This window comes from Leucoraja erinacea, chromosome 35 (assembly GCF_028641065.1).
Source record: "Leucoraja erinacea ecotype New England chromosome 35, Leri_hhj_1, whole genome shotgun sequence".
In the NCBI taxonomy this organism is placed as follows: domain Eukaryota; kingdom Metazoa; phylum Chordata; class Chondrichthyes; order Rajiformes; family Rajidae; genus Leucoraja; species Leucoraja erinaceus.
In genome coordinates, this window is record NC_073411.1 from 1,070,409 (window position 1) to 1,097,848 (window position 27,440).

Consider the following 27,440-nt stretch of genomic DNA (forward strand, 5'->3'; position numbering starts at 1 on the left):
GAAGGGTCGAGATGGCCTGTTTCCGTGCTGTAATTGTTATATGGTTATATGGTTATATGGTTATATTGATCAATGTGTGGTGGCGGGGTAACGCTGGCATTGATTAATCCTGCTGGGACACCTCTCCCCCCCTCTTTTTCCCCTCCCCCCCCCCCCCCATTCTCTTTCCCCCCCCCTCTCCTCCCCCCCCTCTCCTCTCCCCCCCCCTCCTCTCTCTCCCCCCCCTCTCTCTCCCCCCCCCCCCCTCTCTCTCCCCCCTCCCTCCCCCCCCTCTCCTCCCTCTCCCCCCCCCCCCCCCCCCTCTCCCCCCCCCTCTCTCTCCCGCCCTCCCTCCCCCCCCCACTCCCTCTCTCTCCCCCCCCTCTCTCACCCCCCCCCTCTCCTCTCCCCCCCCTCTCCATTCGCTGCCCCCGGGGTGGAGGGGCGGGATGACCGTGATGGTCGGGGCGGCGGCGGTCACCATTGGCCCGCTGCCCAGGGCGGGTCAAGTCGGGTTGAGCCGGCCGTCCCGGCCAGGCCTCCGTCCAGTGGGGCTGCAGCTCGCGACCCCGTCCGCCGGTCCGCTGAGCCAGCGCTCAATGGCTGTGTGTGTGGGGAGGGGGCTGTGTGCCGTGTGTGTGTGGGTAGGGGCTGTGTGGTCAATGGGGCTGTGTGTGTGTGTGGAGGGGGCTGTGTGTGTGTGTGTGGGGAGGGGGCTGTGTGTGTGTGAGGGGAGGGGGCTGTGTGTGTGGGGAGGGGGCTGTGTGTGTGTGTGTGTGTGGGAGGGGGGCTGTGTGTGTGTGTGGGGAGGGGGCTGTGTGTGTGTGGGGATGGGGCTGTGTGTGTGTGTGGGGAGGGGGCTGTGTGTGTGTGGGGAGGGGGCTGTGTGTGTGGGGAGGGGGCTGTGTGTGTGTGTGGGGAGGGGCTGTGTGTGTGTGGGGGAGGGGGCTGTGTGTGTGTGGGGAGGGGGGCTGTGTGTGTGTGTGGGGAGGGGGCTGTGTGTGTGTGGGAGGGGGCTGTGTGTGTGTGTGTGGGGAGGGGGCTGTGTGTGTGTGGGGAGGGGGTTGTGTGTGTGTGGTGAGGGGTGGGGTGGGGGTGTGGGTGTGTGTGTGTGGGGGGGGGTGTGTGTGTGTGGGGAGGGGGCTGTGTGTGTGTGTGTGGGGAGGGGGGTGTGTGTGTGTGGGGAGGGGGCTGTGTGTGTGTGGGGGGGGCTGTGTGGTGTGTGTGTGGGGAGGGGGCTGTGTGTGTGTGGGGGGGTGTGTGGGGTGCTGTGTGTGTGTGTGGTGGGGAGGGGGGTGTGTGTGTGTGTGGGGGTGGGGGCTGTGTGTGTGTGGGGAGGGGGCTGTGTGTGGGGAGGGGGTGTGGGTGGGGAGGGGGCTGTGTGTGTGTGTGTGGGCGGGGCTGTGTGTGTGTGGGCGGGGCTGTGTGTGTGGGTGTGTGTGGGGTGGGTGGGTGTATGTGTGAGTGTGGGGGTGTGTGTGTGTGTGTGTGTGTGGGTGTGTGTGTGGGAGTGTGTGTGTGGTGGTGTGGGTTGGTGTGTGGGGGTGTGTGTGGGTGTGGGTGTGTGTGTGTGTGTGTGTGTGTGTGTGTGTGGGGGGGGGGGGTGTGTGTGTGTGTGTGTGCGTGCGGGGTTGTGTGTGTGTGTGTGTGTGGGGGGGCTGTGTGTGTGTGTGGGGGGGGTGTGTGTGTGTGTGTGGAGGGGGCTGTGTGTGTGTGGGGAGGTGTGTGTGTGTGTGTGTGTGGGTGGGGGGGGCTGTGTGTGTGTGTGGGGAGGGGGCTGTGTGTGTGTGTGTGGGGAGGGGGCTGTGTGTGTGTGTGTGTGGAGGGGGCTGTGTGTGGGGAGGTGTGTGTGTGTGTGTGGAGGGGGTGTGTGTGTGTGGTGGGGGTGTGTGTGTGGTGGGGGGGGCTGTGTGTGTGGGGAGGGGGCTGTGTGTGTGTGTGTGGGGAGGGGGCTGTGTGTGTGTGTGTGTGTGTGTGGGGGGGGGGTGTGTGTGTGTGTGTGTGGGGGGGGTGTTGGGGGGTTGTGTGTGGGGTGGGGCTGTGTGGGGGGACGGGGGTGTGTGTGTGTGTGTGTGGGGGGGGTTGTCGGTGCTGTTGCTGAAGTGTGGGGGGGAGGGAGAACAGGGGAGGTGAAGGGAATACTGGGTGGCGAGTGGTAGTGGGGGGTGAGGGGGTGGTGTGGGTGTGTGTGTGGGGAGGGCGGGGTGGGGGTGAGGAGGGAGGGTTGGTGGCATGAGGGGTGGGGTGAACAGGTCCAGCTCTGGCTGCCTGCTCTGGGCAGTGCTGGCCACTATGTTGGAGGGGCAGGGGTCTGCTGCACACCCATGAAGTTCTCTCCAATGATCATTTTATTCATTGCATTTGTCCCCCACCCCTTTGGCTTTCTACAGCCAGTCGCATCCATACTTGGAGGGAGGTTGTATTGTTTTCCGTGCTGTGTTGTGGGTAGGAAGCAATCCAGAACCAGGGGCCACAGATTAAGAATAAGGGGTAAATTATTTAGAATGGAGATGAGGAAACACTTGAGAGTGGCGAGTGTGTGGAATTCTCTGCCTCGTAGGTTTTCTGGAAGCTTTCAAGAGAGAGCTAGGTAGGGCTCTTAAAGATAGCGGAGTCAGGGGATATGGGGAGAAGGCAGGAACGGGGTACTGATTGGGGATGATCAGCCATAATCACATTGAATGGCGGTGCTGGCTCGAAGAGCCAAATGGCCTCCTCCTGCACCTATTGTCTATTGTCATGCTCATTCACTTCCTCGCTCGCCTCCCTCCCTGCCCTAATAACCCTGTTGCTGTTTCTGCACGATAACATGACTGTCTACTCTTCTCTTCCTCCCCCAGCTGCCCTTACCCCTCTCCAGGGATTTGCCTGCCTGCCTGCTGCTTCCACCAAGTGCCGCCATGCCTGTGGATTTTGCCCGGCGTCTGTGCCTGAATCATTCCCCTCCGCTTCACAGCTTGCTGAGCTGCCAGGAGTTCCGAGGTGTGTGCAGACCCAGGCTGAAGCCCATGCGTTCCTGCTTGCATCTTCGAAACAAGGTGGGAGAGGGGTGGGCAGCCAACCCCCGGGGCTGTGTGGACAAAAAGAAAGTGGTTTTTGCAGATGCGAAGGGTTTCTCCCTCACCGCTGTCCGCATGTTCTCCGAGACGGAGGATGATCTGTCGGACCTCCAGTTCGAGCTCTCGGACCTGGCCGACTGCGACCCACAACCCGCCAAGAACGAGGAGCTGCCCCTCAACTTCCACCTGCCCGCAGAGGATTATTTAAGCTTCCGTTCTCGTTTGCAAGAAAACTTTGTCTGCCTCGAAGACTGTTTGGTCCAAGAGAAGTTCATTTCTGGAACGGTCAAAGTGAAGAATCTCAGCTATGAGAAGAAGGTTATGGTCAGGATCACCTTTGACTCGTGGAAAAGCTTCCATGACGTTGAGTGTGCGTACTTGAACAACATGTACGGCAGCACTGACACGGACACCTTCTGTTTCCAGATCCCCCTGCCCAATCACCTCCAAACTCGGGAGAAGATAGAGTTCTGTGTCTCGTTCCAGTGTGGCCAAGATACCTTCTGGGACAACAACAATGAGGAGAACTATAGAATTCCCAGTGCGGCCTGGCCCCTGGCCGTGGGGACAGTTCGCTGCATGGACGACTCCACTCACTACAACAGCCGAGGGCTGGCTCAGGAGGTGGATGTGGAGCGGTTCGGCAGTCCCCGCTCAGCTGATGCCATGTTCTCCCAATGGCAGAGCTGGGGCTGGTTCAATGCTACTACCCACTGGTGACAACCTCTAACCCCCACAACTAGAATGGGCGACAACTCCAGTTTGGTCCCGGTGTGTCCCAGATGCATCACATGTGTTGACTGGGCTTGGCGGACATTTGCATGAATCCTCAATATGAAGTGTGGTGCTTTGTTAACAATACATCTCCACTGCTGTTGACAAAAGGCATCATCAATCCCGACCGGTCCTGACTCATCTCTTTGCCATGTTTATGAGGAAATGGCAGCAAATGTCTGATATTCTGCCAACAGGATGACAAGGAAGTGATTTGGAATAAGTATGCTGATTGGATTAGACTGCATAATTCCTCGTGTTTTAAAGAATTGTGCTGTAGTAATCTTTTGACTTCCAGCCAAAGACTTGCATAAGCAGAGGTGACGGTGCCTGAATTTTGAATTTCACAAACTAAACTTGCACGTTTGGTATACCCTTGTTAAACTACTTGTCACTTGTGAGCATTGCGTTGTCCATAAGATGCCACATGTTTGTGTATTTACCTGCACTATTAGTGGTATGGCTGCAATTATGACAAGCTGGGCTGATGTTGTAAGAATCTATAAAGTGTCATCAATTGAAAATGGGTTAGGTTGGGAAATGGGATCACTTTGTCAATTCTGGTGTCGCTTTAAGCAACAGAGTGGATGTCTATAAAATGGTGGTTTTCAGAGTGCCTGCTTTGTTAGATGTACAATCATATAACCTTTTATTACGATTAACACTATGCTTCTAGTTGCACTGTGATTTCCTTGTAGCCAAAGTCAGATCTGCAAACAACACTGTGATGAGCCATAACTGCCTTTGTGAATCTCCTGCATTGCCACAGCAAGGGTGTAATGCCAGAGAAAAGGGCAATAGTCTTCATAGTACCATGCAGGTCAGGGTGTTTGCTTGATGAAGCCTGAATGGTGGCTAGTTCAGGTTGAGGAGAAAAGCTGTTAAACCTCCTGGTTTACCTGCACTTCCCCCCCCCCCTCCCACCCCACGCCACAGTTCAGCGGGTTTGAATCATGAGACAAGGCTTTCCTCACATTTTTAACACTGGAATAGTTTTATTAAGTGCTTTGATTTTTATTGAGGCCACAGACTAAATGCTCAAACAAGATTACCTCTTGATCAACTATGCACAATGTATAAAACAAAATATTATTGATATTGTAGGAGTAATTATTTTATGAATTGAATGGGACTGGAAATGCAAGCACCTGCGTTGGGAATTTGTCTGTGCCTCCTGCTACTGAGTGCCTTTGCAGAGGATTGAAGCTTGCAATTGAAATGGTGTTCTCCTCGGAATGAATCTCATTCTGTCAGAATGTGTTACTTGGCTGGGCTACTGTTAACTTGGCCCCGGGTTGCTGTTAACCAAAGATTGTTCTGTACTTGATCGTGAAGTTCTTCATGTTGAAGATTTAATTCATGGGGAGAATACTTGAGGCTGAAAGCTAGAATCTTTTCCAGTGGCATTACTGTTGCCCCTTCCCAGCCCCAGGTTGGGGAATACAGAATGTGGCTCTCAGTAGGGTTACTGTGGGCTTGGCCACACTGCAGGTGGTCTCACTGAGGGGGAGAACCCTAGTAGGTCTGCTCACTTGCTGAATGACACTCCACCATCAGTGGCTCACTCAGTAGCTGAGGAAGAGAGGTACAAGGGGCACATTGAAAACTGCCATCATTTTGCGATTGGGATTGATATAATGTGCAACAATGGCCAATTTTCTTTTGTTTGAGATCACATTCCTGTCTTATTTCAAGACCTTTTGCTGGCCTCTGTCTCTCAACACCGGTTGTTGAGCCACCAGCACATTGGGAAAATGTTTAGCAGATGAGTTGAACGATGTTTCTCTTGCTCATACTTCCCCGAGTGCTTCTGCTAAAGTCGGCACACTGCGGTGGAGTATGTGGGATTCGGGGGATGAAGTGAGGTGTGGCAAAGCAGAAGGCCACCAGACCCAGCCGATCCTGTAGGGTTGTGTTGTGTTCACACTTGGGTCATGGATTGTGGGTGGCACAGAAGGAATGTTTTGGGGAAGTGACTCTTTTAATGTAGCCGATAATTAGTAATAAGCTGTGCCGACACTGTAGGTGAAGCGTGATATCCCTAGTGTACTTGTGCACTGCAGGACGTATCCAGTGGACACCTGCAGAAAGTGTTCACTCGGGGATCGGGGTGAGATGCTCTTCTTGTTCCAAGGTGCAGTCAGTGATTTGTGAACTGCGGTCAGTTAGCTGTGAATGTGTTTCAGTGTGAATGGATGGTTCATGTCCGTGGGTCGATCGGTGAACCGGGGACTACTTTCAGTTTGTATCTCCGTTGATGCTTGGCTGTTCTTAAGTTTGTTACTTTTGCATTTATTGTAGATTAATGATACATTGTACATAATAAAGTTTATAGAGTTAAATAAATATTTTCTTTGTGGTTTCATTTCCTGAAGTTGACTATTTGTAGGGCTGTTAAATGTATTAAGTTCTAATTTCCCACAGATTATGGGTGATAATATATGACCGGGGCACCAATCTTTGAGGAATAATTACTTTTAAACACAACAGGATTCACTAAGCTTTGTAGGATTGAAGTTTGGAGTTAAAAGGTTCCCGACCCGAAACGTCAACTGTCCATTCCTTCCACCGATGTTGCCTGACCCGCTGAGTTCCTCCAGTACTTGTGTCCTACTTGTATCCAGTGCATATCTTTTATTCTTTATGTCTCTCGGTTCCCTTTCCCCTGACTCTCAATCTGAAAAAGAGCCTTGACCCGAAACATCACCTATTTCTTTTCTCCAGAGATGTTGCCTGACCTGCTGAGTTACTTCAGTTTTTTGTGTCTATCCTTCAGTACTTTGTTTTACTAAAGCTGTATGTACACGTGGCTTCACAGAGTAGCATTGCATAAGGAGGAACTTGTGTGCAACACTCATCCGATAGAAGTCAATGTTTCAAGGAGTTCAACAGTTCTGATCTCACAAGGCCACTGTCCGTGTAAGTGGCATCATGGACACATTGTGGTGAAGGCAGCTTCCAGCACACTGGCCTTCATCCGTCCTATAAGCTGGCCATTATGTTACAGTAGTACAAGACATCAGTGACGCTGCACTTGGAGTATTGTTCAGTTTTGGTCACCCTGCCATTGGAGCATTGCCATTAAGCTGGAAATAGAGCAGAGAAGATGGAAAGAGAGCAGAGAAGATTAACAAGAAAGGTAGACAAAATTGCTGGAGAAACTCAGCGGGTGCGGCAGCATCTATGGCGCGAAGGAAATGGGCAACGTTTCAGGCCGAAACCCTTCTTCAGACTGATGTAGGGTGGGGGAGGCAGGAAGAAGAAAGGAAGAGGAGGAGCCAGAGGGCTGAGGGAAAGCTGAGAAGGGGAGGAGACAGTAAGGGCTACCGGAAATTGGAGAAGTCAATGTTTATCAAGTTCAAGTGAGTTTATTGTCGTGTGTCCCTGTATAGGACGATTAAATTCTTGCTTTGCTTAAGCACACAGAAAATAGTAGGCATTTACTACAAAACAGATAAATGTGTCCATATACCATGATATAAATATATACACACATGAATAAATAAACTGGTAAAGTGCAAATAACAGAAAGTGGTTATTAATAATCAGAGTTTTGTCCGAGCCAGGTTTAATAGCCTGATGGCTGTGGGGAAGTAGCTATTCCTGAACCTGGTTGTTGCAGTCTTCAGGCTCCTGTACCTTCTACCTGAAGGTAACAGGGAGATGAGTGTGTGGCCAGGATGGTGCGGGTCCTTGATGATACTGCCAGCCTTTTTGAGGCAGCGACTGCGATAAATCCCCTCGATGGAAGGAAGATCAGAGCCGATGATGGACTGGGCTGTGTTTACTACTTTTTGTAGTCTTTTCCTCTCCAGGGCGCTCAAGTTGCCGAACCAAGCCACGATGCAACCGGTCAGCATGCTCTCGACTGTGCACCTGTAGAAGTTAGAGAGAGTCTTCCTTGACAAACCGACTCTCCGTAATCTTCTCAGGAAGTAGAGGCGCTGATGAGCTTTTTTGATAATTGCGTTAGTGTTCTCGGACCAGGAAAGATCTTCAGAGATGTGAACGCCCAGGAATTTGAAGCTCTTGACCCTTTCAACCATCGACCCATTGATATAAATGGAGCTGTGGGTCCCCCTCCTACTCTTTCCAAAGTCCACAATCAGTTCCTTGGTTTTGCTGGTGTTGAGGGCCAGGTTATTGCGCTGGCACCATGTGGACAGTTGCTCGATCTCTCTTCTATATTCTGACTCATCCCCATCAGTGATACGCCCCACAATAGTGGTGTCGTCAACGAACTTGATGATGGAGTTCGCACTGTGGTTCGCTACGCAGTCATGGGTATAGAGTGAGTAAAGCAGGGGGCTGAGCATGCAGCCTTGAGGTGCTCCCGTGCTGATTGTTATCTAGGTGCAGACTGCCCAAGCAGAATATGAGGTGCTGCTCCTCCAATTTCCGGTGATCCTCACTCTAACCATGGAGGAGGCCCAGGACAGAAAGGTCGGATTCGGAATGGGAGGGGGAGTTGAAGTGCTGAGCCACAGGGAGATCAGGTTGGTTAATGCGGACCGAGCGGAGGTGTTCGGCAAAACAATTGCCAAGCCTACGCTTGGTCTCACCGATGTAGATCAGCTGACATCTAGAGCAGCGGATGCAGTAGATGAGGTTGGAGGAGATGCAGGTAAACCTCTGTCGCACCTGGAACAACTGCTTGGGTCCTTGAATGGAGTCGAGGGGGGAGGTAAAGCGACAAGTGTAGCATCTCCTGCGGTTGCAAGGGAAAGTGCCCGGCAGGAGGTGGGAAGGGAAGAATTGACCAGCGAGTTACGGAGGGAGCGGTCTTTGTGGAAAGCACACTGGAGGATTTGGGAAGATGTGGCGAGTGGTGGGGTTACGTTGGAGGTGGCGAAAATGACGGAGGATTATTTGTTGTATGTGACGGCTAGTGGGGTGAAAGGTGAGGACTAGGGGGACTCTGCCCTTGTTACGAGTGGGGGGGATGGGGAGTGAGAGCAGTGTTACGGGGTATGGAAGAGACCCTAAAGATGAGAGCACAGTAGGGGAGGGAACCCCCGTTCCCTGAAGAATGAGGACATCTCCGATGCCCTGGTGTGGAACACCTCATCCTGGAGCAGATACGGTGTAGACGGAGGAATTTGGAGTGGGGGATGGAGTCCTAACAGGAAGCAGGGTGGGAAGAAGTGTAGTCTAGATAGCCATGGGAGTCTGTGGGTTTATAGTGGATGTCGGTCAGAAGTCTATCACCTGCGATGGAGATAGTGAGGTCAAGAAAAGGTAGGGAAGTGTCGGAAATGGTCCAGGTGTATTTGAGTGCTGGGTGGCAGTTAGTGGTGACGTGAAGTCGGTGAGTTGTGTGTGGGTGCAGGAGATAGCATCAATGCAATCGTTGATGTAGCAGAGGTCGGGGATGGGGCCCTGGTACGTCTCGAACAAGGATTGTTCGATGTACCCTACAAAGAGGCAGGAATAGCTGGGGCCCATGCACGTGCCCATAGCTACGCCTTGTATTTGGAAGAAATGGGAGTAGTCAAACGAAAAGTTATTAAGGGTGAGGACCAGCTCCGCAGGGTGGAGGAGAGTATCTGTAGATGGGGATTGGTTGGTTCTCCGGTCGAGGAAGAACTGGGGGGCTTTGAGACCCTCCTGGTGGGGGATGGAGGTGTAGAGTGACTGGACGTCCATGATGAAGATGAGAGGATGGGGGGCCTAGAGAATGGAATGCCTGAAGACGATGGAGAGTGTCTGAGGTGTCTTGAACATAGGTAGGGAGGGATTTAACTAGGAGGATAGGATGGAGTCAAGGTTTGTGGAAATATGTTTGGTAGGGCACGAACTGACAGAGACAATGGGTCTACTAGGACAGTCAGGTTTGTGGATTTTGGGGAGAAGGTAAAATCGGGCTGTGGGGGGCAGGGGAACAATGAGGTTGGAGGCTCGGGAGGGCAGAGAGCCAATGTTGATGGTCAGTGATGGTACTAGAGATTAACAAGGATGTTGCTAGGACTCGTGGGCCTGAACTATATGTCGGCACAGACTTGTAGGGCCGAGATGGCCTGTTTCCGTGCTGTAATTGTTATATGGTTATATGGTTATAGGAAGATGTTCGGCAGGCTTGGACTTGATTCCTTGGAGCACTGGAGGCTGAGGGGTGATCTTGTAGTGGAATTGTGAAGGGGATAGATAGGGTGAATGCAGAGTTTTACCCAGGGTAGGGGAATGGAGAACTAAAGGGTATACCTAAGATAAAAGGGGAAATATTTAATCTGGACCTGAGGCAACTTTTCCACACAGGGCGTATGGAACAATCTGCCAGAGGAACTGGTTGAGGCAGGTACAATAACAACATTTAAAAAATATTTGGATAGATACACTGACAACAAAGGTTTAGAGGTATATGGATTAAACATGGGACTGGCTTAGATGGGGCATCTTATTTGGCATGGACAAGTTTGGCCGAGGTGCCTAATTTTCTTGCTGTATAACTCTGACGCTGTCCCAAAACATAGTGGTCTTGGCCAGTAGAGTGAAGGTTGACATTGGAGATGAGCTGACACCCTGCCATTGCCCAATGTTCGCATTAACACCTGACAATGGCAATGAGCAGCATCTGCTGAAGCTAACATGTCACTGAGACGTTGTCTGTTACTAGTGACAAGATAAGACACAAAGTGCTGACGTAACTCAGCATCTCTGGAGAGAAGGAATAGTGGCATTTTGTGCCGAGACCCTTTTTCAGACTAGTCGAGGAATTGAAAACGAGAGGCATCGGCCATGATGTAGAAAGACATAGAACAAATAAATGAAAGATATGCAAAAAAGTAACACGATAAAGGAAGGGTCACGACCCGAAACGTCGCCCATTCCTTCTCTCCAGCTGTTACTCCAGCGTTTTGTGTCTTTCTAAGGAAACAGTTGTTGCCTTCCACTTTTGGGTAGTATTTGTGCAGCAGTCTTTCACTGATTCCCTTTGGAACTCAGTGGTGAATCCCAGCACTCCCTTGTGTGCCACCTCACCACATGCTCCGTGATCCAAGCACTGCAATAAATTCTGACCTGGATCATCCTTTTCCCGCTGAGTTGCTCCAGCATTTTGCATCTATCCTTCTCCAGGTTCCGTGCTGCAACGGTGATTGGCAAAAGAGACATTCCTTGGATAATTGCATGTTGCTTGTTTTTAGGCAGTGAAATTATTTGCTTGCGTACCCAATGTATACAAATAGCCGGCTCCCCCTTTTGTTCCCCCATGCCAGGTATCCATTGTTCTCTCCCCCCCCCCCCCCCCCCCACCTCCCTCAGGGCAGCCCCCCCAGGCTGGGTCCTCTATTGTTCTTCCTTCCCTCACACGGTGGTCCCCCACGCTCTCCTTGACCGCAGGTCGACCCGCGAGGCTTCATCGCTGCTGCTGCCCAACCACGCCTCTGCAGTGTCGACCCAGGCCCCAGCCACAGGCTCCGTCGGCCGCTTTGCTGACCCAGGCTTCTACGCAGCAATCAGGGAGGCATGGAGACCGCGTTCCCAGTTCACAGCCGTGGCCTGGTGGGAGAGGGGTGAATTTGTGGAATTCATTGCAACAGACAGCGAAGGAGGCCAAATCAATGAATATTTATAAAGTGTAGATTGACAGGTTCTTGATTTGTACAGGGGTTATGGGAGCAGGGCAGGAGAATGGGGTTAGGAGGGAGAGATAGACCAGTCATGATTCAATGGCGGAGTAGACTTGATGAGCTAAGTGGTCTAATTCTGCTCTTGGAGCTTCTGAAAATGCTGCCAATCGCTCGCCACAGATGCTGCCTGCCGTCAAGCATCTTTTATTTTAAGCAGGAAGGAACTACAGATGCTGGTTTAGACCAAAGATAGACACAAAAAGCTGGAGTAACTGAGCGGGACAATAGACAACAGGTGGCATTACTGGAGAGAAGGAATGGGTGGCGCTGCTTCACACTCCCAGGCCCAATCTCGCTTCTCGGTGCTGCGAGTGCGCGGCCAGGCCGCAGGGGGGCGCCCGCTTGGGCATGCGCATTTTCCCGCGCTGGGAGCGCGCCTGGCCACCCGCACGTGCGCGCGCCGCCGCGTGACCAGTGGGTCTGTGACGCACGAACGCGCGCGCTCCCGCTCGCTCGCTGGCTGTGGCGGTGGCGGTGGCGCGCAGGCGGGGACGCGGTGGCGGGGGCGCGCAGGCGGGGACGCGGGCCGGGCCGGACCGCGCTGGGGGGGGAGGGAGGAGACAGACAGACAGACACACCGCGGGCCGGGCCGGACTGGGCCGGGGGACGGGGCAGTGAGAGGAGGAGGAGGAGGAGGAGGAGGAGGTGGAGGCCGCGGTAGCCGGGCCGGAGCGGGCGGGCGGGCGGGGAGACGAGGCCGGACACGAGGGTCTGGGTGAGGAAGGGGCCCGCAAGCATGGGCTTCCTGCTGCCCTTCGACAACCTGGTGTGCATCCTACTGGGCATCTCGTTCACCGTCTGGATCACGCTGCTGCTCGTCTTCATCATCGTGCCTGCCATCTTCGGCGTGTCCTTCGGCATCCGCAAGCTCTACATGAAAACCCTGCTCAAAGTGTTTGAGGTAGGCCGGGCAGCCTTCATATCTTCATAAGTTCTAGCAGCAGAATTAGGCCATTCGGCCCTTTAAGTTTACTCCGCTATTCACATATCTATCTCTCCCTCCTAACACAACCCCCGGCACACGTACTAATCAAGCATCTCTGCCTTAAAAATATCCACTGACGGCGTCCACAGCCTTCTGTGGCAAAGAATTCCACAGATTCACTACCATCTGACTAAATAAATTCCTCCTCATCTTCATAAAGGAACGTTCTTTAATCCGGAGGCTACCTCTGGTCCTGGATTCTCCCACTAGCGGAAACATCCTCTCCACATCCACTCTATCCAACACTTTCCAAGTGTGTGGATGAGGGACAGTCCCTCCGTGCGGCTCCCCCATCGTTACTCCACTATACTGGCCTATAATGGATGTCTTCACTTGGTTCAAGGGCTATCATAACCAATTACTCCCACATCTGCTGATGGAGATGGTGTGTAACTTCAAGGGACAAGGGATTCTTCTCGAGTGTGTCAGGATGTCAGATCCTAGAGTACATAAACTGAGACTTTTGAGTACAGACCCAAGGAAGTTATGTCCTGATTTAATAAGAATGGATAGGACCTGAAGGCGTATTTTGTTAGTCTGAAGTAGCGTCTTGACCCAAAACGTCACCTATTCCTTTTCTCTAGAAATTATGTCTGATTCGCTGAGTTACTCCATCTTTTTGTGTCTATCTTGAGATTTACCTAAAATTATAAGAAAGGACACAATGTTCTGGAGTAACTCAGCAGGTCAGGCAGCATCTCTGGGCAACATGGATCAGTATCAGAAAATATGACCAGGTAAAAGTGGAGTGGGAGCTGTCACCTTGAAGTATGTCTACATCTGACAAATGAGGATCTTTTAAAACTAGAATAGTTCACGAATAATGTTGCTCTGTAAAGGTGAAAGCAAGTCCAAGCAGGAATCCTGGATGTCAAGGATGTTGAGGGTTGGGTAAACAGGGGAATCCTATGGCTGTGTAGAGAACTGAAAACAGGCAGGCCTGACATGGGGGTGGGGAGGGTCACGTTAAAAATTAGGAGCACAGGCAGGGCGGGAAATATCACAGGTGGTTGAGGTTAAGGAAAATATCAATATATATTCTAAGTATTTCATGGGCAAGAGGGTAACTGGTAAAAATATTGGAACCAAAGGGGATGAAGATTAGGTCTTTAGTAGATATAGTTGACAATAGAAGGACATTGTAGTTTGAGAATTCTGGGAAGGGGCTGTGAAATTGTCAAACATGTTATTGTTAAAATGGGGAAGTTATTAGATGCCTCAGTTGACTCAAATATGGATGCCAGACAACGACAAGGGATGAGATTGCTCGGGCTATGACAGTTTTTTAAGCGGGTGACTGGAGGATGCTAGATGACTGAAGCTCAGCAAATGTGGGACCTTTATTCATAAAGGGCAGCAGGATGAGTGCAGTGCAGAGTAAGAAAGGAAATTCTTGCTATTGAGGGAGTACAGCGTAGGTTTACAAGGTTAATTCTCGGGATGGCAGGACTGTCATATGCTGAGAGAATGGAGCGGCTGGGCTTGTATACTCTGGAGGTTAGGAGGATGAGAGGGAATCTTATTGAAACGTAAGATTATTAAGGGTTTGGACATGATAGAGGCAGGAAACATGTTTCCGATGTTGGGGGAGTCCAGAACCAGGGGCCACAGTTTACGAATAAGGGTAAGCTATTTAGAATGGAGACGAGGAAACACTTTTTCTCACAGAGAGTCTGTGGAATTCTTTGCCTCAGAGGGCGGTGGAGGCCGGTTCTCTGGATACTTTCAAGAGAGAGCTAGATAGGGCTCGTAAAGACAGCAGAGTCAGGGGATATGGTGAGAAGGCAGGAATGGGGTTCTGATTGTGGATGATCACATTGAATGGCGGTGCTGGCTCGAAGGGCCGAATGGCCTACTCCTGCACCTATTGTCTATTGTCTAACTCGCTAAACTCCCGTCATAGAAGGAAACTGATGCAGGGTCTCGACCCAAAACTCTCTTTGCCTCCACAGATGTTGCTCGACCTGCTGAAGGCTGTTTGTTTATTGCCTCAGACATATTCTTCAGGGTAATGGCAGGCCTGTGTATGTCGGTTATCAGTTGGGATGTTACTGGAGAGAAACTGAGAAAGTCAGCATGGCTGTAATGGGGGATCCTGTTGGGCCAATTTGATTGATATTTTCAAAGAGATAAAGTGTATTGATGAAGACTGCAATTAATATAGTCAGCATAGATAGGTCGTTATATTAATATGGTCAATAGAGAAAGGTCTTTGAGAAAGAAACTAGGTACAAATTGGTTGATAATAGGAGGCAGAGTGATGATTGAGGATTGTTTTTGTGTTTGGGAGCCTGTGCCCAGTGGTTTATCACAGATCAGTACCGTGACCTCTGTTGTTTGTCATATACATTGGTAATCTGGAGGTGAATTTGGGAGTTATGATTAGTGAGTTTACAGTACACAGAAACTGGTGGAGCTGTTGATTGTGGGTGAAGTAGACCAGGCTACACAATGATACTTCTGAGTTGGTGATAGACACAAAATGCTGGAGTAACTCAGCGGGATAGGCAGGATCTCTGGAGAGAAGAAATAGGTGATGTTTTTGTGACTGGGATGGTTGGTGATAGGGGCAGAGCAATACAAACATAATTTGAAGTGTGAGGTGCTGCATTATCAAAGACAGAAAGACATTTGAGTACAGTGTCAGCTGTGCTTCAGTGAACAGCACTCTTGGAGACTACACTGAGCTCGGGTGCCGTTCCAGACCTTTCAGCATATAATCCTGGTTGACACTGAGGGAATGTTACGCTGAAGGTCAGAATATGAGAGGGGGCACTGGTTGAGACACTCGACACCAATGGGAACTGTTGGTCCCATCGGGGTCCGTTGCTGGTCGCTATGGAACAACACTCCTGCCTTATTTTACCTTCCAGAATGGAAGTGGAGGGTATGTCTTCCATTGAGAATGGGTGAAATAATGAGTGGAGAAGAAATAAAATTATAAGGGGAAAAAAAAAGATTTGCTCATTTGGAAATTGTATCAGCATCAACTTGTTGCAGTGAACCAACCTGTTACTGCCTCAACTCTGCATTATCCAGTCCTCTGCTGCACAACCATCTCTTCACATTCTTTCCTCCGAGAACAGTTTTAGTGTTTATCCATGTCCTTTTTAAAAGGCTTTTCTGAATCACTGCTTTTGGCCAGGACATTCATTGTTTAAATCTCCTTGGCAAGTAAATAGAAGCTAACCTCTCCTTGGTTCTTCCAGCTATCAGTTATTTATAACCTTCCATTATCAGTTTGGCATAAAAACAGTGATTTTGACTGATTTTGGCCCATGTGGTTCCCTCAGTTTGGAACCCCCCGTCACTAATACTGGTTTGAGGCAAGGTCATAGAACAGACCCAGCATCTCATTTCTGATGATGTGTCACCAACCTGATATATTAATACTGTTTATCTCCACTAGCCTGAAGTGTTGAGTGCTTCTGGCCATTTCAAGCCAAGTCAAGAGACTTTATTTCTGCTTTTATGCAACTGTAACTTTGTTCCAGTGAAAGGGGCTGGGCTTCTTTATCTACGCATTTATGGGTAATTTATATAAGGGGTTTGTTCTACATCTTTTCAATAGTGTTAACATCTGTTTTAAAGTAAGCAAATTTGGCATAATAATCTATGCTTAAATTTAAGCAGTTTTTTGCTGATTTAATCATGCATCTTTCATTTTGTATACTATTCTATTTATAAATTATAGTCAAAACATAGTCACAGAGCGACCCAGAATGCCGCCTGGTTTAGAGGGTATCACCGATGAGATGTTGAACATTACCAATAAAGAAAGGTATTACCGGTTGGAAGAGGTTCTCTAGAACATTGGATGTTGAGGGGAGAAATGATAGAAGTATATAACATTGTGAAAGATAATTCATAAACCAGGCAGCATTCTGTATCGCTCTGTGATTATGTTTAGACTACCATTTATAAGTAGGGGAATAGCTTTAAGCGGAGAGGGGCAAGGTTCAGAGGAAATGTGGGGGCAAGTTTATTTTGTACAGAGGGTGGTGTCCACCTGGAATGCGTTGCCAGGGGTGGTGGTCAAGACAATACAATACTGACATTTAAGAGGCTTTTAGATGGGCACATGATATACAGGGGGGGGGGGGGGGGGGGGGGGGGGGGGGTATGGATCATGTGTAGGCAGAGATTAGTTTTTAAACAAGGAACTGCAGATGCTGGTCTATCCAAAAGACACAAGGTCCTGGAATAACTCAGCGGGTCAGGCAACATATCTGGAGATCATGGATATGTGACGTTTTAGGTTAGAATCCTGCTTCAGACTGATCTATCAGGTAAACCTCCTCTGCACTGTCTCCAAAGCCTCCACATCTTTCCCGTAATGAGGCGACCAGAACTTCACACAATGTTTCAAATGCGGCCTAGCAATGAAGGCAAGTATGCCATTCACCACCCTATCTAATTTTGCTGCCACCTTTAGCAAGCTATGAACTTGACCTCCAAGATCCCTCTGCACATCAGAACTGTTAAGGTTCTTGCCTTAACTGTATATTCTCTCCTTACATTTAAATGACCATACTGCATCATTTCTCCACCCATTTCTGCAGTTGATCTATATCCCGCTGTATCTTCTGACAGCTTTCATTACTGAGTCTGCAACTCCCAATTTTGGTATCTTTACTCTTCAACCCATCTCTATTATGTCTATGGCATTTATATATATATATATATCACAAACAGCAGCGATCCCTGCACAGATCCCTGCGGAACTCCAGCCAGAATATCTACCTTCTGCTTCTGCCTTATATGATTAAGCCAGTTCCAAAACCATACGACCAAATCATTGTGAATCCTGTACATCTTAATCTTATGGATCAGCCTATAATTATGAGAGACCTTATCAAAAGCTTTACTAAAATTGATGTATATACCTTCATCAGTCTCCTTCGCCTTAATTTCAGAATATGAAAGTCCTGCCATCCCAGGAATCAGTCTGGTGAACCTTCTCTGTACTCCCTCTATGGCAAGAATGTCTTTCCTCAGATTAGGAGACCAAAACTGTACGCAATACTCCAGGTGTGGTCTCACCAAGACCCTGTACAACTGCAGTAGAACCTCCCTGCTCCTATACTCAAATCCTTTGCTATGAATGCTAACATACCATTCGCTTTCTTCACTGCCTGCTGCACCTGCATGCCTACTTTCAATGACTGGAGTACCATGACACCCAGGTCTTGTTGCATCTCCCCTTTCCCTAATCGTACGCCTCCAACAAGGTGATCATCCCTTTCATGTTCCACAGCTTCACCTATATAGCTTCACAAACCGTCCATAATGTCACCTCTGATCACCTGATCATTGCTGTGACATCCTCCCAACAATACAACCCCCCCTCCTCTTTTTCCCTCACCTCTGTCTCTCCTGAAGCTCCTGTACCCCGGAACATCAAGAGGTACTTTACAGTGGCTGACTAACTTACCAACCCTGTGTGTCTAAAATGTAGTAAAATGTAGTAGAAAACCTGGGTCATAGAAACATAGAAACATAGGAGTAGGTGCAGGAGTCCATTCGGCCCTTCGAGCCTGCACCGCCATTTAATATGATCATGGCTGATCATCCAACTCAGTATCCCGTACCTGCCTTCTCTCCATACCCTCTGATCCCCTTGGCCACAAGGGCCACATCTAACTCCCTCTTAAATATAGCCAATGAACTGGCCTCAACTACCCTCTGTGGCAGAGAGTTCCAGAGATTCACCACTCTCTGTGTGAAAAATGTTCTCCTCATCTCGGTGGCACTGTGAGGCAGTGACTCTACCAGCTGCGCCACTGTACCATTCTAAGTCAGTAGTGCATCCCCAACAGCTGCATCTTTTTTCTTAAGATTTGTGTATAGTTTCCTCTGTCTCTCAACATTTTGAGATCGGGATCTAAGGTTTGGGACTTCCAAGCCTGCTACTTCCCCCCAGTGTTTTCAGTTGTACTGTGGAGGAAACCCCATGAAGGTGAGGAGGATCTTTGCTTTCTCCACAATAGCAGGAGAAGTGTTCCCTGCTCATGTTCCCACTGGAGTATGCGGATAAGACACATGAACTAGCTTCAATGGCCGGCAGCCCCATGAATGGTGTCACAGGCAGCAAATCTGCTGATGGCATACTTGAGGAGACTGGTCTGAAGCCAACTCGTTTCAAGTTGTATAATGAGTATTGATAATGTCTCATACACTTAATGTTCAAGTGGCATAAAAACAGCTGTAATCTAATCTTGGTTCTAGTTTTTATACGAACAAAGCTGTAATCATACAACTGTTATATATCTGATTCTGCTTTGGGAGATTAGATTGCAATTCAGAGCAGGCATTTAAAAAAACCTCAGCACAGTACACATCGTGTCAGTTGTATTGAAATAATGGCAGATCGAATTTAACTTGCAGAAAGTTAGAAATGATGCCGTTTGGGAAATTAAAACAAGGCATGACTTAAGGGCCTGTTCAATGACAGTCTTCGACCTTCAAGCTCGAGGGCACTCGCCTGAAAAACCCCGAGCTGGATCGACCGTCAGCGATGAAATAGCGAGCCGGATCGACTGACCGCACGCACACACACGCACGCGCGCACACACACACGCACACGGCGGGGGCCAGGGAAAGCGGGGGAGCGCTGTCTGGAATTCACACCCGCGATGAACAGGAAGGTAAAAGATGGCTGGCACATAACGGTAAGTCCTTTAGAGACCGCAGAGAGAGTGTGGGGGGGGGGGGGGGGGGGGAGGGGGGAGAAGGAGTGGAGAAGGAGTGGAGACACTTTCAAGAAGCCAGACAACTTTTAATAAAGTTTAGCGGGCATTTAACATTACTGGTTGGTTTACTTACCTTTTTTTTCTCAACGAGCTTTACCTTTAGACGACCCTCGATTACCTACGAATAACTTGGCGACCTACTACGACCTACCTCGACTAAACCTACGAGTAAAAAAATATCGATTTTTTCCATGCCGACCATTTTTTACTTGCAGACATTTTTCAGCATGTTGAAAAATATGCCGCGACCAAGCTGAGGCTTCGGGGACTACTCTTGAGCATGAAGGGGAGTTACAAAGACCTCCAAGGACCTCGTGTCGACCATGCTGTGGGTATGAGTCGAGGGCAAACTTTTCTGAAGTGGCGGATTAGGTCGCCGCAGTGGGACAGCCCCTTTACACAGTAAATGACAGGCCCTGGGAGTGCTGTTGAACAGAAAAACCAAAGGGTAAAACTAGATAGTTCCCTGAAAATGGCAGTATAGGTACACAAAGTGGTGAAGAAGGTGTACAGCATGCTTGCCTCCTTTGGATGGGGCATTGAGTACAAGAATTAAGGGTCTGTCCCACTTACTCAATTTTGTTCGGCGACTTGTCGGCACCCGTCGTAGTCGCAGCACGTTGCTGAAAATTTTCAGCATGTTGAAAATCCAGCTTGTAAAAGCTACAACTTTGGGCGACTACTCACCACCATTCAGGCATCACCAAAAAAACCACGTAAGTGGGACAACCATATAACCATATAACCATATAACAATTACAGCACGGAAACAGGCCATCTCGGCCCTACAAGTCCATGCCGAACAAATTTTTTTCCCCTTAGTCCCACCTGCCTGCACTCGTACCATAACCCTCCATTCCCTTCTCATCCATATGCCTATCCAATTTATTTTTAAATGATACCAATGAACCTGCCTCCACCACTTCCACTGGGAGCTCATTCCACACCGCCACCACTCTCTGCGTAAAGAAGTTCCCCCTCATATTACCCCTAAACTTCTGTCCCTTAATTCTGAAGTCATGTCCTCTTGTTTGAATCTTCCCTATTCTCAAAGGGAAAAGCTTGTCCACATCAACTCTGTCTATCCCTCTCATCATTTTAAAGACCTCTATCAGGTCCCCCCTTAACCTTCTACACTCCAGAGAATAAAGACCTAACTTATTCAACCTATCTCTGTAACTTAGTTGTTGAAACCCAGGCAACATTCTAGTAAATCTCCTCTGTACTCTCTCTATTTTGTTGACATCCTTCCTATAATTGGGCGACAAAATTGTACACCATACTCCAGATTTGGTCTCACCAATGCCTTGTACAATTTTAACATTACATCCCAGCTTCTATACTCAATGCTCTGATTTATAAAGGCTAGCATACCAAAAGCTTTCTTTACCACCCTATCTATATGAGATTCCATCTTCAAGGAACTATGCACGGTTATACCCAGATCCCTCTGTTCAACTGTATTCTTCAATTCCATACCATTTACCATGTACGTCCTATTTTGATTTGTCCTGCCAAGGTGTAGCACCTCACATTTATCAGCATTAAACTCCATCTGCCATCTTTCAGCCCATTTTTCCAAATGGCCTAAATCACTCTGTAGACTTTGGAAATCCTCTTCATTATCCACTATCTTGGTATCATCTGCATACTTACTAATCCAATTTACCACACCTTCATCCAGATCATTGATGTACATGACAAACAACAAAGGACCCAACACAGATCCCTGAGGCACCCCACTAGTCACCTGCCTCCAACCCGATAAACAGCCATCCACCATTACCCTCTGGCTTCTCCCATTCAGCCACTGTTGAATCCATCTTGCTATTCCTGCATTTATACCCAACAGTTGAACCTTCTTAACCAACCTTCCATGAGGAACCTTGTCAAAGGCCTTACTAAAGTCCATATAGACAACATCCACTGCTTTACCCTCGTCAATTTCCCTACAAAGACAAGCCCTTAAGGATACCGTGTATTTATATTTGAATAGACTTTAGTGATAGATCACCAAATATTGCATTGCCTGCAAGAAAATAAGAACATTGTATGCATTTCTGATTGCTGTGCTATATGAAGGATATTATTAAGCTAGAGTGGATCTAGAAAAGATTCACAAAGATGTTGCTGGGTTGAAAGAGTTGAGTTTGTTGGGAGAGACTGGATGGGTATTTTGTCCCTGGAGAGCAGGAGGCTGACAGCTGGCCTAACAGAAGTTTGTAAACTCATGAGGGCACTAAAATGTGAGGAGTTTTCCGTGCTATGCAACTCTAACTCTGTGACTCCGTGACATTGTTTCTGCCTTTGTATAATGTTTCCAAAGGCTTTGTTGATAAGAAAGTGGTTGGGTGGAGGTTGTGGGAAAATGGTGGTGGGTAGTTGGTCAAGCAAGGTTTGTGGATCTGGCCCAAAACTTGGTCAATATCAAACGTAGCAAACTGAAAAGCTTCCATTTTGTTACATCAGTATTTCTGAAAAAGCACGAGAGGCATAGGGATGGATTATTGGAGTAATTGAGTCGTGCAGCACAGAAACATGCCTTCACCTAACCCGTCCTTGCCAACTTACATGCCCCATCTAAGCTAGTCCCGTTTTCCTTAATTTCCCTTTAAACGTTTCCTATTCATTTATCTGTCAAAATGTCTCTTAAAAGTTTTTATTGTACCTGTCTCAACTAGTTCCGTTGGCAGCTCGTTCCGTATACCCATCACTCGCTCTGTGAGAAAGATTTCCCTCAGTCTCCTAAATCTTTCCCCTCTCACTTTAAACCTATGTCCTCTGGATCTTGATTCCCCTACCCTGGGTAAAAGACTGTGCATTTTCCCTATCCCCCTTAATTTTATCAGTTATCTCATGTCCCATTTTCCCCTCCTGATTCCTCAATGCTCTATATTCCTGGGATGCACTTGATACCTTACCCATGCCTTTATCTTTTTCCTAACCAGAGCCTGAATTTCCCTCATTATCCAGGGTTCTGTGCCCCACCTTCATTGCCCTGCACTCTAACTGGAACATGGAAACCCTTGACCTCTCATTATTAAAAGCATCTCACTTTCCAGACATCCCTTTGCTCGCCAAGTGAGCTTCCGTCTAATAACATCAAAGTTGGCCTTGCCCCAATTTAGAACATTCATTGTAATTGTAATTAATTTATTAGCCAAGTATGTAAACATATAACAAATTTAATTTGTCAACAGTCATACAAAAAAGCAACAAGATATATAACCACATAAAAATTAAACATAGACTTAAACAGCCACCATAACGGCGTGTGAGAATTCCCAGGGCACATAGCATAAGCAGAGATCCAAAGCCATCAGTTCAATGTCGAGGCCACACACACGCTCCTTCACTGTGATGTGACCAGAGTGGTACCGACCGTTGTCACTTTCTCTGCAGTCCCTGTCCGCCCAAAAAGTCAGAAAGCCACCCACACTCGCACTAGACTCCGGGATGTCCTCATGTCGCTATGTCCCCACAGACACCGAGATCACTGCGCTCACGGCACTCACTCCGAGTCCTCACTAACGCAGGCTGCACGTCCATCTTGTCCTTTTCTCCCGCGGTCAGGGCAATCGAAGTTCCCACGGTCAGGGCAATCGAAGTTCCCACGGTCAGGGCAATCGAAGCTCCCGCGATTGGGGCGATCGAAGCTCCCGCGATCGAAGCTCCCGCGATTGGGGCGATCGAACCTTCCGCGGTCAGGGCAATCGAAGCTCCCGCGATCAGGGCGATCGAAGCTCCCGCGATCAGGGCGATCGAAGCTCCCGCGATCGAAGCTCCCGCGATCAGGGCGATCGAAGCTCCCGCGATCAGGGCGATCGAAGCTCCCGCGATCGAAGCTCCCGCGATCGAAGCTCCCGCAGTCAGGGCAATCGAACCTCCGCGGTCAGATCGAAGCTCCCACGGTCAGGGCAATCGAAGCTTCCGCGATCAGGGCGATCGAAGCTCCCGCGATCGAAGCTCCCGCGATCGGGGCGATCGAAGCTCCCGCGATCGGGGCGATCGAAAGCTCCCGCGATCGGGGCGATCGGCTCCCGCGATCGGGGCGATCGAAGCTCCCGCGATCGAAGCTCCCGTGATCAGGGCGATCGAAGCTCCCGCGATCGAAGCTCCCGCGATCAGGGCGATCGAAGCTCCCGCGATCGGGGCGATCGAAGCTCCCGCAGTCAGGGCAATCGAACCTTCAGGGCAATCGAACCTTCCGCAGTCAGGGCAATCGAAGCTCCCGCGATCGGGGCGGCTGATGCTCCTGCAGTTGGAGCTCCTGCAGTCGATCCCTAACAGATGGACTGCCAGCCCCCCCACAGAATACAAAAACTAAAGGTACCTTATAAACATACAAGTAAACACAGTTTGCAAAATAAGAAAAAGACGAGACAGGCTGTTGGCGCGGCTGCCATGTATGGCATCAGCACTAGAACTTTAACTTGCAGACCAGCCCTATCCTTATCCATAACTATTTTAGTTCTGTGGTTGCTGGTGCCAAAAGGTTCACCGACTGATACTCTAGTCACTTGCCCTGCTCAATTACCTAAAATTAATTCAAGCTTTGCCCTTTCTCTTGTAGTACCCTTGACGTATTGTCTGAGGAAACTTTCCTGAACACATTTGACAAATTCCATCCTATCTAACCCTTGGCACTGAGCAGTCCAAGTCTATAAAGTCTATATTGGGAAAGTTAAAATTCTCGTCTATGACAACCTCATTAGTCTTGCAGCTGCCGCTGGTCTCTCAGCATATTTGTTCCTCGAATTCCTGTTGACTACTTGAGGGCCTCTAGTATAAAACCAACAGGGTGATCATTCCCTTTCCCTCAGCCCCCATACAGCCGCACAGGATCAACCATCATCATCTCACACTATTACCGTTACCCTGCACCCTGGAAGATTAAGCTGCCAGTCCTGTTCCCCCTTAGCCAGGTTTCTGCAATAGCCAATACGTTCCAGTTACATGTACCCTCTCTGCACCCTGAATTCATCCACCATGTCAGGCCTCTGCCCTATCAAGCTTCTTGCATTTAAACAAATGCAATTTAAGCCATCAGTCTTTCCTTGTTCTCCTTCTATGCAGCTGCCTGTCTTGTCAACTGAAGTTGCAGTCATTATCTTTTGTACTGACATATAGCCCCCCCTCCCCCCCACCTCCGCCCCCCACCCCTCCCCCGCCCCTCGCATCCCTACTACTTGGAACCCATTTCCCTGCCAATTTAGTTTAAGCCCTCTCGAGTAGCTCTGGGAAACTAGCCCTCCAGTTCAGGTGCAACCACTCCCTCATGTGCCAGATACCTCTGCCTCAGAAGAGATGCAATGGTCCAAAAACCTGAATCCCTGTCCTCTTAGGCCGCCCAACTTCTTAATCAAATATGATTTATGGGCGGCACAGTGATGCAGCAGGTAGACCTACAGTGCCAGAGCCCTGAGTTTGATCTTGTGGAGCAAATCCATAACTCCCAGAAAGTGGATAGGGTGATAAAGATGGTATTGTCTTTGTCGGGCAGGGGACTAATATACAGTATAAGTTAGGAAATCATGTTGTAGGTTTGTGGATGGCACAGCGGCACAGAGGATAGAGCGGCTGTCTTGCAGTGCCGGAGACCCGGGTTTATTCTTAACTTTGGGTGCTGTCTGTGTGGAGTTTGCACTACCTCCCTGTGACCATATAGGTTTCCTCCGGCTGCTCCGGTTTTCTCCAACATTCCAAAGATGTGTGGGTTTGTAGGTTAATTGGCCTCTGAAAATTGCCCTGAGCAGGGGGTGTAGATTGTGAATGTGAATGTGGGATAACATAGAGTTAGTGTGAACAGGTGTCTGATGATCGGTGTGGACTTGGTGGGCCAAAGGGTCTGTTTCCATGCTGTATTTATAAACTAAATTGTTAAGATAATTAAAATCATGGAATAATATGACATGGCTCGAGTCTATTCATTCCATTATGTTTTTGTCAGCTCTTTCATAAGCTATCCAATTCACAAAAGCAATCTCTATAATACTTCCCCCTCCTGGGGAAATTGTAAACCTCTGTGTGTTCTGTAAAGCAGTCATTCACTGCTCTTTCCCTTTTCTGATTTTGTAGCCAAAGTGCCGCTGTCTATTTTGTGGTTCCTTGTCAAACATTTTTTTTCAGTCCATATACAACAGCGCACAAACCGTATCAGTATTTCAATATGTTCATGAGATGTGGGCATTGCAGCTCTGAATGTTCATTCCTAACTACTCCTGAGAACAATTAGTACAGTGAAGTTACTCCGACTGAAGGAAAGTCCATAAGCTTGAACTACGTTGATGAAGAACATAAACGTAATCAGGGTGATGATGGTGAGGATTCTTGAGTTAGGGAAGAACAGTTGGTGCGTTTCTATCAAGCATCGTATTGATGGTATACTTTGCACTCCTGGTGAAGGGAGTGGATGTTTAAGGTGGTGAATGAATTATGATGCTTTGTCCTGGGTGATAGTGTACTTGATTATTGTTGGAGCTACATTGTTCTAAATTGTGGAGTGTATCTGCACATTGTCTGCCCTGTCATGCAGGCACAAAGTCTTGGAAAGTGAGTCACTCATCATAGTGTAGAAAAAAGGAACTGCAGATGCTGCTTTACACACAAGGACACAAAGTGCTGATGTGACTCTGTGCGTCAGGCAGCATCTCTGGAGAACATGGATGCGTGACGTTTCAGGTCGGGACCCTTCTACAGACCTGAAACATCACATCCATTTTCTCCAGAGATGCTGCCTAATCTGCTGAGTTACTCCAGCACTGTGTGTCCACTCATCATAGTGTTCTCTGTTCCCCTGCTGGTGACGTCTCAGTGCTGTTTGTGTGACTGGTTCCATTCAGTTTCTGGTCAATTATAATTGAAAGGAAGTGAATGGATACCAGCCAGGCCTTGCTGTAAATATCCATGCACTACCTCATTATCTGAGCAGTTTGAAGTTGAACTGTGTCCTGTGGGATTATGAGTGAATCCCCCCAACCACTCACCTAATGATGAATAGGGCATTCCAGATGGTCAGGCTGAGGATACTTATCTGAGGAACTCCTGGAGCAATGCTCCCTGAGCCACAATCATCTGCCTTTATACAAGGTATGACTTCAGCCGAAAGAGGACACCCCTCCCCCCCCCCCCCCCCCCCCCCCCCCCTCCACCGGCCTCAAAATCCCCCACCCATGAATCTTAGTGGTTTAAATCAGTGATTCCCAACCTGGGGCCAGGGCAAATTTCAGGGGGGGCCACTGAAAAATTTGGGGAATTAGGGGGCCACAGGTTCAATGAAGGGGCCACTTTCTTTCCGCTAATAATGTCAGGGGGGGCCACAGAAAAATTAAAGAACCCAAGGGGGCCATGAACTTAAAAAGGTTGGGAACCACTGGTTTAAATGTTACCAGTGACCTTTAATGGTCCTTTAATAGTTATTTACAATATATATTAACGATTTAGACGAGGGAATGTGACATCTCCAAGTTTGCAGATGGCACAAAGCTGGGTGACAGTGTGAGCTGCAATGAGAAGGCTATTGGGCTGCAGGGTGACTTGGATAGGCTGGGTGAGTGAGCAGATGCGTGGCAGATGCAGTATAATGTGGATAAATGTGAGGTTATCCACTTTGGTGGCAAGAACAGGAAGGCAGATTATTATCTGAACGGTGTCAGATTAAGAAAAGGGGAGGTGCAATGAGACCTGGGTGTGCTTGTACATCAGTCACTGAAAGTAAGCATGCAGGTACAGCTGGCAGTGAAGAAAGCTAATGGCATGTTGGCCTTCATTGCGAGAGGATTTGAGTTTAGGAGCAAAGAGGTCCTACTGCAGTTGTACAGAGCCCTGGTGAGACCGCACCTGGACTATTGTGTGCAGTTTTGATCTCCTAATTTGAGGAAGGACATTATTGCTATTGAGGGAGCACAGCGTAGGTCCACCAAGTTAATTCCCGGGATGGCGGGACTGATATATGATGAAAGAATGGGTCGACTGGGGCTTGTATTCACTGGAATTTAGAAGGATAAGAGGCGATCTTAGGGAAAAATATAAAATTCTTAAGGCTAGATGCAGGAAAAATGTTCTCGGTGTTGGGGGAGTCTAGAACCAGGGGTCACAGTTTAAGAATAAGGGGTAGGCCATTTTGGACTGAGATGAGGAAAAACTTCTTCACCCAGAGAGTTGTGAATCTGTGGAATTCTCTGCCACAGAAGGCAATGGAGGCCAATTCACTGGATGTTTTCGAGAGAGTTAAATTTAGCTCTTAGGGCTAAAGGAATCAAGG

At 48.8% G+C, this 27,440-nt stretch overlaps 2 protein-coding genes across 2 annotated transcripts in view; both read left to right on the top strand.

Moving 5' to 3' along the window:
• Positions 1 to 2,671: 2,671 nt before the first annotated feature.
• LOC129713149 (protein phosphatase 1 regulatory subunit 3C-like) lies at positions 2,672 to 6,158 on the top strand. The gene has a single exon (XM_055661982.1). It carries the CDS (start codon positions 2,880 to 2,882, stop codon positions 3,756 to 3,758), a length of 879 nt encoding a protein of 292 aa, XP_055517957.1. The 5' UTR covers positions 2,672 to 2,879; the 3' UTR covers positions 3,759 to 6,158.
• A 5,955-nt stretch (positions 6,159 to 12,113) lies between these two features.
• gpat4 (glycerol-3-phosphate acyltransferase 4) overlaps positions 12,114 to 27,440 on the top strand; it is a 110,552-nt gene continuing 95,225 nt past the window's right edge. The window contains exon 1 of the mRNA XM_055661976.1: positions 12,114 to 12,341. Coding sequence (XP_055517951.1) covers positions 12,177 to 12,341 — 165 coding nt within the window. The 5' untranslated portion in view covers positions 12,114 to 12,176. The remainder of the gene's footprint in view (positions 12,342 to 27,440) is intronic.